At 40.7% G+C, this 13252-nt stretch overlaps 2 protein-coding genes across 3 annotated transcripts; one reads left to right on the top strand and one right to left on the bottom strand.

The window, feature by feature from the left end:
• Nucleotides 1-2278: 2278 nt before the first annotated feature.
• On the top strand, nucleotides 2279-4010 carry triap1 (TP53 regulated inhibitor of apoptosis 1). Its single transcript, NM_001201246.1, is given in 2 exon segments — nucleotides 2279-2533; nucleotides 3611-4010. Coding segments are annotated over 2 exon segments (225 nt in total). The 5' UTR covers nucleotides 2279-2386; the 3' UTR covers nucleotides 3689-4010.
• A 206-nt stretch (nucleotides 4011-4216) lies between these two features.
• Nucleotides 4217-10334, bottom strand: srsf9 (serine and arginine rich splicing factor 9). Of its 2 annotated transcripts, none has more exons than XM_017489284.3 (5): nucleotides 10265-10334; nucleotides 7579-7951; nucleotides 7283-7452; nucleotides 6952-7124; nucleotides 4217-4931 (listed from the first exon to the last, which is right to left on the bottom strand). In XM_017489284.3, exons 2-5 carry the CDS (start codon nucleotides 7734-7736, stop codon nucleotides 4713-4715), a joined length of 720 nt encoding a protein of 239 aa, XP_017344773.1. In that variant the 5' UTR covers nucleotides 7737-7951; nucleotides 10265-10334; the 3' UTR covers nucleotides 4217-4712. The 2 variants fall into 2 exon arrangements, with proteins under 2 accessions (XP_017344773.1, XP_017344774.1); XM_017489285.3 differs by lacking the exon at nucleotides 10265-10334 and adding an exon at nucleotides 9973-10097.
• Nucleotides 10335-13252: the final 2918 nt, after the last annotated feature.

Here is a 13252-nt window from a genome sequence, read left to right as displayed (position 1 = left end):
ATATGGATTCATTCAGTACAATAGTTGGCATATATAGCATTTACATAGCGGGTGTGCGTGAATGTGTGTGTGTGTGTGTGTGTGTGTGTGTGTGTGTGTGAGAGAGAGAATATCTGTGTGTATGATCTGAACTACCAGCAACCAAACTTTTGTCTCATCATTTTAGCCAATGGATTCATTGTGGTTGTGAGACTCAGCTAAGACGTTGTAATTCAGACCAATTGTTTCAAGTGCCAGTGTTATTAATAACACTAACCTTCACCCACATGCCATTTCCATTAATATATATGTATTGCCATTTCTTAAATGCTCTGTGTACATTAGAAATTATGAAACGATAAATCAGAGTATAAAAATACTATATGAAACTGAAATTATTTGTCAATTGTAAAAAAAAAAAAGATAAAGAAAAACAGTGCTGTATTCAACTCATGAAAGTGATCATTTATTTAAGAGAACAGAAAAATACTATATGTTCAAATATATTATATGCTTATATATTTTTATTGTAATCCGTGTGATTATATAGTATATTGTCAGAATGTTTTGGTGCTGTATTGTAAAATGGAATAAATGTGGACTGTCATGAAAGCGCTCCTGCTTCAGTTATGTGCTTTTCACTGAGACTGTGCGATGGATCGTAATACGAGCGTGGGTTATTTAATTCAACTGTGTTGATAAAAAAAAAAAAGACACTTTATTAACACTCCCAGCCTGTGTAATACTAAGACATGCATCAGTGTTCACCCCGTACAGCCTCCAAACCACTTTGCTTTGCACAGTACTTTTTTTCTTTGCTCACAGAGAACATTGCTAGTGCAGTTACAATGGCATTGAATGGGAGACAATTTTCAACACACGAGTAATAATCGTCAAATTTCACTGTCATCACCTCAATACATTTTCCAGTGATATTTTATGCAGCATTAACTGCTGCCAGATTGCAATTCAGATGTACGATGCGGTCGCGCCGAGTTACGGCAGAGACTCCGCCCGGCCAGCTAGCAATCTACGAATGAGATGATGAGCACGATGGCGTTGATGCCGGCGTTGGCAAGAGAGTTGATCTGATTTTGGAAGCTGATTTGTTTGAGCAGAGAATACAGATCAGGAGGTGAGAGAGCTTCACGGACTAAATGACTAAAGTGCTGCTGCATCGCTTTCTTTAGGTAGAGATGAAGCAAAGGCTAAATCCCACTCATGGCACTGAGCAGTTAGTCTGAAGGGAAAATCGAACAACGTGTCAATGAAAGAAGGTTAAACTGTAAAAGTCAACTCAGAATTTCCATTACAATGTAAATCTTGGACTGTGCTGAAGATCATGTGTTAATTATAAAGATTAACCTGCAAGTCATTCGGGGTGGATTTTTCCTCATCATCGCTCATCTTACTGCATATCTGATGGACTGGAATAAAGTTGCTTTGACGTTGGACGTTTGATATTCGCAGATATGTGGAAATTAAGGGACCGTCTCTAAAGTTACATACGACATTGTTATACACGATTCTAACTTCAATAGCATTCGAAAGGAATGACTTACAGCCATATAACCAACTGTAAAATGTTCATCTGGGTGTCAGCTATAATGCACACCTCTTAGATTTTTTATATGTAACAAAATAAACTATTAAATCATATATAAATATAGCCATGTATTTATTACTGCATGGGCTCATGCACAAAATATACCATGATTTAAAGCTCAATAGCATTCGAAGGGAATGACTGTAAAGTATTCATCTAGGTTTCAGGGACGACATCTTTTTATATATTTCGTGTATGACCCTATTCAGTAGTGAAATACATGGCAATATTTACATATGATTTAATAGTTTGTTTGTTTTTATTATTATTAAATATCAGAAATCTAAGAGGTGTGCATTATAGCTGACACCCAGATGAACACTTTACAGTTGGTTATATGACTGTAAGTCGTTCCCTTCAAATGCTATTGAAGTTAGAATCGTGTTTAACAATGGTCGTATGTAACTTTAGAGACGGTCCCTTAATTTCCCAATCTCGAACGTCCAACTTCAAACCAACTTTATTACAATATTGGATGGATGGTTTTCATAAAAGTTGTCAATTCATAAAGAATTATTACCACAAACAAGCTTGATGAGAGCAGAACATTTTGATTGAAAAACAAAAAATCCTTAACCAAAATGTAGCCTACAGCTACAAAACAACCCGAGCGAGCCTGACGCAACGTCATCATCCTGCGCCGTTTGTTGATCACGTGGTATGAAGACGCAATGTCAAGGGGAAGATCGTCTCGGGGTTATGACGGAGAGAGAGAGAGATAGATAGATGCACATTGCTGTAAGCACGACTATACTGTCGGAAATTTATCTTATCTGCCGTTTTTAGTTTATTTGCGTGGAAATGAACAGCGTGGGTGAAAGCTGCACTGAGCTGAAGCGAGAATATGACCAGTGTTTTAACCGCTGGTTCGCCGAGAAATTCCTGAAAGGAGACCGCGGTGATGATCCGTGCACCGAAGTGTTCAAGAAATACCAGACCTGTGTCCAGGTAAACACGTACAAAAACATGAACTGATCTTCTGGTCGTCTCTCAGCTCGATTATCATCAACTACAGCAAGAATTACTCTTACAGATAACAGTCAGAGATATTCAGGTTCTCATCTCTCGGATCTTTGGGCTCCAGGGTTCAGAGTGTACAGGACCAGGTGTTCCATACACATGACGTTATTTGATCATTATTAGATTAGGTCAAAGGGAAACCAGTTGAATGACAAGAGCTGAAGCTGACCCACCTGCATATTTCATCAGTTATTGCAGTTCCTATCACAAGGTTCAGCAGGAGTGGATTCTATTGCATGTGATGCTGTTTGAGTCTAGATCATGCTGAACAGATTCCCAGTGTCAGGAATGCTATATTCACCACTGTGTTTATTTCAAAGCACATGAGTCTGTTCTCTAATTACATAGTTTAACATGTATGGTAGACACGTTTCTATGGAATGTCTTATTTGTCTTTGTTCCTCAAATCTGAGATATCTCTGTGCTGTTGTTTTCCCCCATATTACCTGTTAAAATGATATTTTCTGCATTTATAACCTCCTACAGGACTATATACTGAACTAGTTTCTGGACCATGTGTTTTTAGCTAAAGTGACTTTCAGGCAGTCTGGGATTGAAACTCACAACCTACTGGTTACTAGTGCAGTAATATGCATAAAAAAATAAGTAGATACACATGGTATTGCATTTTATTTATATCCTCTGTGACCTCGTTTCTTATTACTTCTGTGTAGCCAAAAATCACAAGGGCAGCATAACAGTCAGAGGAAAGCCTTACCTGCTCTCTTCCACATACATGAGATCAGAACTCCAGGATTGGTTAAAGTCACTGTGATTGACAGGCGAGACACAGTATGTCGTCCCAGCCAGCCAGAAAGAATGTCAACTTTTTTTTATTGTACTCTCAGCTATGGACAGCTATGGCATCGTGAGGATATAAATTTGCGATTCTCCGACATACAGACTAATTTAACGTAACGGTACTGGATGAATGTTTTCTCCCGGGAGCGTTCAATGTCTAGTACTGCTTGTCTGGTTGATACTGGTGTGATTTTTTCCTTTCAGAAAGCCATCAAAGAAAAGAACATCCCTATCGACAACGTGGAGTTCATGGGTCCGAACAAAGAGAAACCAGGCAGTTGATGTGACTTTGAACCGTCGTTCTTCTGAATTACTGGTGGAGAAATCATCCTGGACTGCACCGATGATGTCCACATCGTACGTGATTGACTTACGATTGAGGGCTTTTTTTGGGTGCGGAGCGAAACTGTTTAAAACTTAATCTACTGGAATGCTACAGGACAGCGCAGGTCGATTTTTTTTTTTGTTTGTTTTTGCTTGTAGGAAGGGAATCCATACGTGGTAGATACAGTGAAGCCGTTTGAAATGCTGGATAAGTGGAATACTAAAGCTTATGTTAACATGCCCCTGAAATCTGACTAATACATTTGAAATTGAATTTTCATTATATTTGTGTGCGTGTGGTTTCTCTCCCCCCCAACCCCCCCCTTTCTCTTCTCTACCCCCAACCCCCCCTTTCTCTTCTCTACCCCCAACCCCCCCTTCTCTTCTCTACCCCCAACCCCCCCCCTTCTCTTCTCTACCCCCAACCCTCTTCTCATGTCACTTAAGTCATTCAGGTCAGGAAGCCAAATTTTGGGAGAACACCACCATGATTCAAATCTTTAATTGGAAAAAAAATAAAATAAAATCAAGCACACTTTTCATACATCTCTAACATGATACAAAAATGAAGGGATGGAGTACATTAGAAAACATACATAAGCCTTGTTTTCATTTTAGTTAAAAGAAGAGATTTTTAGAAGATTTAACAGATTAGCGCAAGTTCTGAAAGAACAGCCGATTCTGCCACAGTAACAACAAAAAGGTGGACAAATGATTTCATTGTGACGTCTGCCCTAAATGATAAATCTTCTCTTCCCGGCAGTTATGAATTATCCAGTTATTACTGACCAGATGAGGAACGCTTTCATCTTTCAAGACTGTCTTGACACTCGGGAACAGAGACTAAGGCTTTCCAGGGATGGTCTTAATTGCGGAATGTAAATTACAAAATTAAAAAAAAAAAAAAAAAAAATTTTTTTTTAAAAAAGGTAGGACATGAGGGAGGAGAGGGTTTTAAACATGTCTGAACGCGTTTGGCCGTTTACCGATAGTGGCGTGGCGGTGGGCTGTGTTGCTGAGGCGGTGGTCTTCGCGAGGGAGGGCTGAGACGAGCCATATGGCGTGGAGGGGAGCGGTAGCGAGGAGGAGAGCCTCGGCTCTGGTATGGAGGAGTGTACCGCCCACGAGACCTGGAACGAGAACGGGAACGACCCCAGCTTGTGCCACGCTCCTCCAGTACTCTGATGTAGGCCGTCTCACCCTGTAGGACGAAACAGAGAAGCTGTTAACCCCGTGCTCACTACTCTAGCAACTGACCACGGCTATCAAATGCCATATAAGGCGTTCAAGTCGTGTCGGAAAGATCGTATTTACGAGTTGAACGCACATCAGTGCCACTACAAAGTCGTAATTACGAGTGGGGAAGCTGAGGATTTTATTTGCGCTCAGAGTTGGGGGCATGTCAGTAAGAAAACATGCCGGACTCGATGGACACAGGTCTGTAGTTGACGGTAAATTTAATGAAATTGAATGTTTACTCATCTCAGAATTTCAGTTTTTGTGTGTTTGGTAGATGCAGCAAGTTACTGAAATACAAGTAAAATGCTTAACGTCTTTGTCAGGATATATTTATGTACAATAATTTGCTGCACAAAATACGATAGCGTTGTACAGTTATGATATAATATGTAATAATAAAGTTTTCAGTGGCTTCAGAAATTGATTTAAAAAAATAAAAAGCAAACACACACCTGATGCACGTTCTACGTTCATTTTCTAGAAGTAGGCTCAAAAAACCTGCTGTATTTTTTTTGTCGTTAATTAAAAGAAGGTACACCAAAGGGACTTTAACACACCTGACGTGTGTAGTTACGACTTCCCAACTCGTAAATACACCATCTCTTCATAATGTAAATTGAATTTTTTGTAACGTAAATGTAAATAGAAGCAGAAACTGTTCTAGTAAGTGTGAAGAACTCTGTATTGAATGAATGAATGAGTCTTTATTGATCACATATACATTACAGCAAAGAGAAATTCTTTTCTTCGCATATCCCAGCATGCCAGGAAGTTGGGGTCAGAGCGCAGGGTCAGCCATGATACGGTGGCCCTGGAGCAGAGCGGGTTAAGGGCCTTGCTCAAGGGCCCAACAGTGACCCCGACCTTCCAATCAGTAACCCAGAGCCTTAACCATCAAGCCACCACTGCCCTGTATTGATTTGCAGTGACTCTTCCCTCTAAGGATCCAAATCATACCAGCAACATAAACTACTCCCACTGCTTAAAGGGGTCATATGATATTTTTTTTTAATGTTTTTCTTTTCCTTTAGTGTGTAATATATCTGTTTGTGCATGTATAAGATCTGCAAAGTTACAAAGTTCAGTCTCCCAGAAAGGGATTTATTCGGTCCAAAACGTACCGATATCATTTCCGCGTTCCGATTTGAAATATCATCATCATAATGCCACCGTCGTTATTTATTTCATATTTTTAAACCGCGTTTTTTTTGTCTCTTCCGAACAAAGTTATTACAGCGAAGGAGACAAATTAAACCGTTAGAACATATCAATAAAATCTTAACACTGTGAAACGTTCCACTCAGGTCGTGCTTGCAAAGTTGGTTCCGAGTGACCCGATCGATCATCCGCGGTTTCAGAACCCGACTCGGGCTCGAACTGATACGGTAAAACGATGACACTATTAACTGTGTTTATAAATAACTGCTTTAGAAGCCTTGGAAGCTGAAGCTCGCGAGTGTGGTAAGGGGCGTTACGTTTCCCACACACACACTTGAGGTTTTTGGCCAATCAGAGGTCACTCTGGGCTTTTCGGAAGGAGGGGCTTTGGAGAAACCGGAACGTTACAGACAGACTGGGAATAGATGTATAGTATGTGAAACAATGTGTTTTTGAACATTAAAGCATGTTAACCTATTCTATTACACCAAATAAACAAAATAACGACCTTTTAAAAGCGTCATATTACCCTTTAACAGAGCCACTGGTTTTTCCTACAACCTGTCTGTAACCCACCTGTATTTAAGAAGCTATAGGGTAAACCTGTTTAGTCCAAATAACCAGTTAATTAGTGCTTTAACAAATGGCTAAATAAGAACAATAATTGGCTGTGATCACTACTAGTATAAAATCGTAAAAATAAACCAGCCCACAGGCCACTTATTGCCTGTGAGAACCACAGCCCTGAAAAATAATGCACCCTAGATGCAAAACTTGTGAATTTGGCCGTTCCATGTTTCTGCTATTGACTCGGAGTGTGTAACCTGGTGGGATCTGAACTCCGTGCCGTCCAGTCGACGCAGCGCATACTCCATGTCTTCCCGTCTAAGGAATTCCACCACTCCCTCACCGTCGCGCTGCACATCAGCAAAGCACACATCTCCTGCCTCTCTCATGTGGTCTTTAAGGTCTTGCCAACTTCCAGTGGGAGGAAGGCCTGAAACAACAAGAACAGGACTCATGGATACAAATACAAGTCAGATAGTGAGGTATCCCCATGCATATCTACTAATACCCCAGATGATTCGTAGTGGACTGAGCTATTCACAAGTAAATATAAACAACATACAACAATCACGGATATTTCTGACCTACCCGTAACTATAACCCGGAACTCAGATCTGCGTGACGGAGGTCCAAACCTTCCCCTTGGTCCTCCGCCTGATCCGCCAAATTTGGATCCTGAGGAGCGAGGATATTCCACACGCAGCTTACAGTCTCCAAATCCATATCCATTCCTTCCATAGACAGCGTCCTCTGCATCCCTATAGGAAAAGAGTAAAGTGCTCCTAACTTTCTTTCTACTGAGAGACTTTTGAGAAAAGGCTCCTCCATGTTCCCTGTCTTCAGTCAGTGATGGTGAAAATGACAACATCAGCCCTGGAACTCACCGTGGGTCCTCAAAACGAACAAAGGCAAACGGGATGGTGCCGCGGTTGTTCTTCAGCTCGATATCCCGAATTTTGCCATATTTGAAGAAGAGATCCTCAATGTCCCTCTCCTGCACATCCATGGGAAGGTTCCCCACATAGATCCTCCCGTCCGCCATGACTTTAAATAAATGTACGCTCGACGGACCTGCAGCCTTCGAGGAGATACAGGGTTCCACAAAACGGTGTTGAGCAACAATCCCGATTCTAGTCCGTCCTCCTAAACACGCCTTAATTAAAACTCTAAACTCTGGGCAGAGCAGCAGTAGAAGTACATGTTGAGCTCAAGTAACAGACCATAGGACCTCTCCAAGACTTCACCCGAGTCTGAAACCTTAAAAACACAGGATAATCAATGAGTTGGTAAATCTGGCCATGAGGGGGAGAAGAAAAAAAAAAAACGCATCACATTTCTAGGGAAGAAATAATTCCAAGAAGTGTAATGCAGCTAGCAGTGTAAGGTCGTATTTACGTTTGTATTTGTCTGGGGCTTCTAGTGAGAAGATTTACATAAACGGTAAAAGTCATTTGCATCAAACACAACGGCACGTTGATTTTCAGTGCAGGCGCACGAACCTCGCTTTACAAAGTGGAGCGAGTCACTCTTAACACAGATTTGGGGTTATATCAAATAAATCCTTAATGCAAACGGTTAAGCTAAACGTACCTCAATTATAATATTTTAAAAACTAGAACTGCAAGATATTACAAACGAAATATATATTGACACACACACACACAAGTCCATACAGGATTTCGAAGAGAAGATTTCGAAGATTTTTGGTGCTGTTTTGTGAAAAACTACCCGAATTGGAAAAATCGCATTTACACGGCCTTTCGCAGCGATGTTTGTTGGTGAACGACCCCCTTTAGCTGTACTCGTGTTCGAGGCACCTGAATCGAAGAGGGGCTTCGGCTGAACGCAGGTTGTGATCACAGCCCGAATCTGCGGAAAACTTGCTGTACTTTTGAAAAACTGCAAGCTCCTCTGAATATCGCAAAAATAAATAAATCCTGAATGGACAGAGATATATAAGTAGTCTAAGTTTCGGCATTACCCCTCGGTCTCTGGACCTAATTTGAAGAACATATGATGTCTGATGGACTTAAAGCAGATCTCTCAAGAAGAACAAGCAACGTCATGCCAAGTGAAAATATTACAACCGAGGGAATCTGAGGACACGCGAGGGTAAGTGGGGGCTAAAAGGGGTCATGATTAAAATTTTTAAAAAATTATTTATTTCATTTTTACCGGACCGAGTTCCTCACTCCGGTGGCTTTCGACTCCACAAAAATCTCCAATAAATCCTACTCCAGCACCTTCGTTTCTACATGCGGCTTCACTGAAAACTGAAAACAGCACCTCCGCTGCCTCTCCTATCACCGTCGTAAAAAAACGATCATACACGGCGTTGTGCGATAAACTCGAACCTCAACAAAACAATGCATTTCTGCCTCAGCAGTGCTACACTGGATGTTTTGCTTTTGCGCTCAATGTGCCACTTTTCCCTCGAGTTCAGCTCATTACAACTTTATAAATACTGTCCACGTAAAAGACTTCTCTCATATATTGCTCTCAAGGTCTAGATTCTCTTTTTTGGAGATATTTTTGGTTTTCACTATCTATACAAGGACGCACAGAAGATTTCACAATAATATTTGGTTGTTTTTTTTTTTTTAAACCTTCACTACAAGCTTGTGTGCTTTTAAAAGTTTAGTTGGTACGATGAAAACTATCAAACCGTGGTATTTGTTTTAGGCTTGGTTATCAGACTGTGAAAACTCCACAATGTAAACAACCTCTAGAAGAATCAGAAGTCAAACCTGGCTGCTGGAAATAACTTATTTTATGTCTTTATTTTTCTTGTTTTGGCACCCAGTTGTACTTCACTACGTCCAAATGCTCACATGTCGGTTCATGTTCGTTTTCTCACCACAATCTTGACAGCTCGATCACAGGAGCAAACTGAAATCTCTTCCTAGCTGAACAGAAGAGACCTGTGTGGTCAAACCACAACCGAGTACTCATGGTGCTCATCATTTTCATTCAAACCCTCACTAGTACACTGCAACTAAACGGAAAGCTAGCCAGCTAAACAAGTGCTGAATGGAATGTGTGCTCAATATGATGCGTTCATATCGATCAGGGTCGGGACGGGTAGATTTCACCTTGGCCAGGCAGTTTATCTTATCTCCACATCATTCTTGTCCTTCATTGATATCAGCCAGCTAACTGTTAGCACAGCTACGTCAGCTAGCACGCGCTGGCATGAACGGCGGATAAATGCTTTCAAACAACGACGCGAACAGTGCAAATCGTTTCATTGGAAGAACATCCAGCGTAGTATTTTTTACCCCAAAGCGTGTTTACTTCAAAGCAACAGCAGGTAGAAGTGTCTGTCAGCGCCGTGTGAACTAGCTCAGAGCCCCCGCCTGCTTGCTAAGCGGCTAACGCGTCTCTTTGTTGGGACAAAGCTGCTAGCTTAGCCGACTAGCACACACGGTTTGCTCTTCTTCTTCATGAGTGCGAAGCGGCGGCACATTTGCGCGCGTGCGCGCTCTCGTGTATGTAAACGCTAAGCACGGTTGAAAACAAAATATATATAAATATATATATATATGTAAATAAATAAATATATGAACCTACCTTTTGTAGATAGAAGAAAGTGGCAGTAAAGCTAGCCGAGATAAACAGCCTAGCTAACGCTTCCTCCGGAGCAGGAAGTGTCTGACACAGTGGCTCCGCCCACTTTACCACTCCATCTGGGTTCAAATAATAAAACCCCGCCCACTCAGTAGAGCAGTAACGAAAATGTACGCCGATCAGCCATCACGTTAAAACCACCTGCCTAATACTGTGTAGGTCCACCTTGTGCCTCCAAAACAGCCCTGACCCGACGAAGCATGGACTCTACAAGACCTCTGAAGGTTTGCTTCTATCTAACACCAAGACGTTGGCAGCAGATCCTTTAAGTCCTGTAAGTTGCGAGGTGGGGCCTCCATAGATCCGACTGGTTTGTCCAGAACATCCCACAGATATGCTGGGGAGTTTGGAGGCCAAGGTAGGTGGTTTGTGTCAAAGTAACATCCGCATGAATGACAGGACCCAAGGTTCCCCAACAGAACATTGCCCAGAGCATCACACCGTCCACGTGATATAAAAGAAAACGTGATTCATCAGACAATTCCACCTTCTTCCTTTGTTCCATGGTGCAGTTCTGATGCTCACATACCCACTGTAGGTGGTTTCAGTGGAGGACAGGGGGTCAGCATGGGTACTCTGACTGGTCTGTGGTTACGTAGTCCCATATGCAGCAAACTGCAATGCAGTGTGTGTTCTGACACGTTTCTGTCATAGCCAGCATTAACTTTTTCAGCAGTTTGTACTAAAGTAACTCTTCTGTGGGATCAGACCAGACGGGCTAGCCTTCACTACCCACGTGCATCAAGGAGCCCTGGGAGCCCATGACCCTGCTCTGATTCAGTCATCTAGCCATCACAATTGGGCCCTTGTCAATGTCGTTTAGGTCCCTACTCTTGCCCATTTTGATTGCACTTGGTATTTTATTTTATTCCATGGACATTCAAAAGAATGTAGGAAAAAATGTCAAACGTGGGCAGAGTGAGACCAATTTTATTTAAATATGCTAATAGTGTGTCTTTTTCAGTGTATTAAAGTCTGCATTCATAGTAACTGTTTTGAAATATAGATAGATAGATAGATAGATAGATAGATAGATAGATAGATATAAGGGGTCATATAAGGGGGTGTGGTCAGCATCAAACACAAACTCATTTCTTCATGAATGAGTATCTGCACTTAAAGTCATTTACCGGAATTTAACAGTTTCTATAACGTTTTTCCATTTTACAGCTGTACTGTAATTTCACAGTAAAGGGGAAAAAAACAACAACACACATTTAGGTTACCAAAAACTGTAAAAAATAAGTAAATAAATAAATAAATAAATAAATAAAAACAGTAAATAAATAAATAATAAAAATAAAAAATTATGCACATTTCAGAGTTATACAAAAAAGCCTTTTTCGGGGAACAAGTAATGGGTTTACAGCATACAGCTGTTCTGCAGCAATGGAAGTAAATTAAGCCTTGAAAGTTAAAAACAATTCCTACAGGTGTCCCAAGTTTTGTTGATTACTTACAAACTCTCTGTCTGTATAAGCCTCTTAAGCATTATTTTTTTATTTTACAGTATTGCACTGCAGGAAGTATTATATTGCTCTCACAATGGTGAGAAAAAGTCAGTTAACAAAGGAAGACAGACAGACCATTACAACCCTTAAAAGTGTAGGCCTTTCCTTTAGAGACATTGCAAAGAAATCCAAGGTTTCGGTGAATACAGTTTTCTTAAACCCCATCCAGCTGGTTCAACAAAGACTTCATGTTAAAACCATAATGAACTTTCTTTTACTTTCACACTCTCCGTTGTGTCCCAGATGAGGACGGGTTCCCTTCCGAGTCTGGTTCCTCTCAAGGTTTCTTCCTCATACCATTTGTATGAGTTTTTCCTTGCCACCAAAGTGCAAACACTTTTAAATGAGACACAAAATGAACAAGTTGATGAACGTTATTAGAAACTTAGAGAGTAAATGGAGGTGGTGTATGTTTGCTACACAGACCCAACAAGACCCTCCATAATATGTGCCTTCAGATGTCGGTACAAACTCTTCAGCGTCTCACACGTCACCCGACATAACTCAACATGACACGTGAGCTCAAATGAGGTGAAGGATCTAGAACTAAACTCAGTTTTGCCCTTTCCATAGCATGTCCATAGCTGTGAGATTTAAAGGCTTCAAACTTACCAGAGGTTTTGTTGCAACCAGGCAGAGCGCAATTAAAAGTGACACTGGAAACATGTATGTGCCTCACAAATGCATGGATGGTACACATGGTACTGCACGTGTGTGCACACAGTTCGTAAGTATACATGACGTTAATCTACCGCGAGTTTCACGACATGTACTGAATCAGAAATACATGTAAATCAATTTAAGGGTTCCTGTAAAAGAAAAACGAACTAATTTCGAAATATTACCATTTGTACCAAGTAATAATTCGTCGTAATAGTCGGAGTTTGGAGAACACTGACTTTTATAAAAAGTCTGTCTACAGTTGCACAGTCAAAAATATCATGCGAGAAAAGAGATTTTACAAGTTGAATGAAACATAATAAAAATAACAACAAAGAAATGATCTTATCTTGCAAGAACAGTGCCCTTCTTAAGCACTCAAAGTATATGCAGACCCTAAGAGGAGAGTTGGAGTGAAGAAATTTCCTTTACCACTTTCTGGAGAGAAATGAGGATTCATTTCGTTTCCCCTCCTTTACTGTATGCGCTTAACTTATGGATCATTTTCTGTAAATTTACACAATTAAACTGTTTATTGATATAACAGTATTGTACTGTATAAAACTGCCTGTATTTTAACAGGTTTTTTTTTTTTTTTTTACAGTGTACTTATTTAGGTGCTGATGGTGGTCATGATCAGTCGTGTTCTTTGGTGCAAGTATGATATGTCAGTTTGGATGTCAGCAGTACGTTCACAAGCTACAGTCTGTTGTAATTCAACCCCATCCACGAGTTTCTGCTCTTTCTGAGTAACCCGGAT

This window comes from Ictalurus punctatus, chromosome 16 (genome assembly GCF_001660625.3).
Source record: "Ictalurus punctatus breed USDA103 chromosome 16, Coco_2.0, whole genome shotgun sequence".
Lineage (NCBI taxonomy): Eukaryota > Metazoa > Chordata > Actinopteri > Siluriformes > Ictaluridae > Ictalurus > Ictalurus punctatus.
Note: the sequence above shows the minus strand (reverse complement) of the source record. Positions and strands in the feature narration are given on the sequence as shown.

What these genes read in the sequence shown, in the direction of transcription:
- srsf9 (XM_017489284.3), bottom strand. Translation starts at nt 7,736, where the DNA reads ATGGCGGACGGGAGGATCTATGTGGGGAACCTTCCCATGGATGTGCAG. An exon ending in GTTCGTTTTGAGGACCCACG is followed by an intron (nt 7,453 to 7,578) that starts GTGAGTTCCAGG and finishes CTTTTCCTATAG; the next exon opens with GGATGCAGAGGACGCTGTCT. An exon ending in GTTCCGGGTTATAGTTACGG is followed by an intron (nt 7,125 to 7,282) that starts GTAGGTCAGAAA and finishes TTGTTGTTTCAG; the next exon opens with GCCTTCCTCCCACTGGAAGT.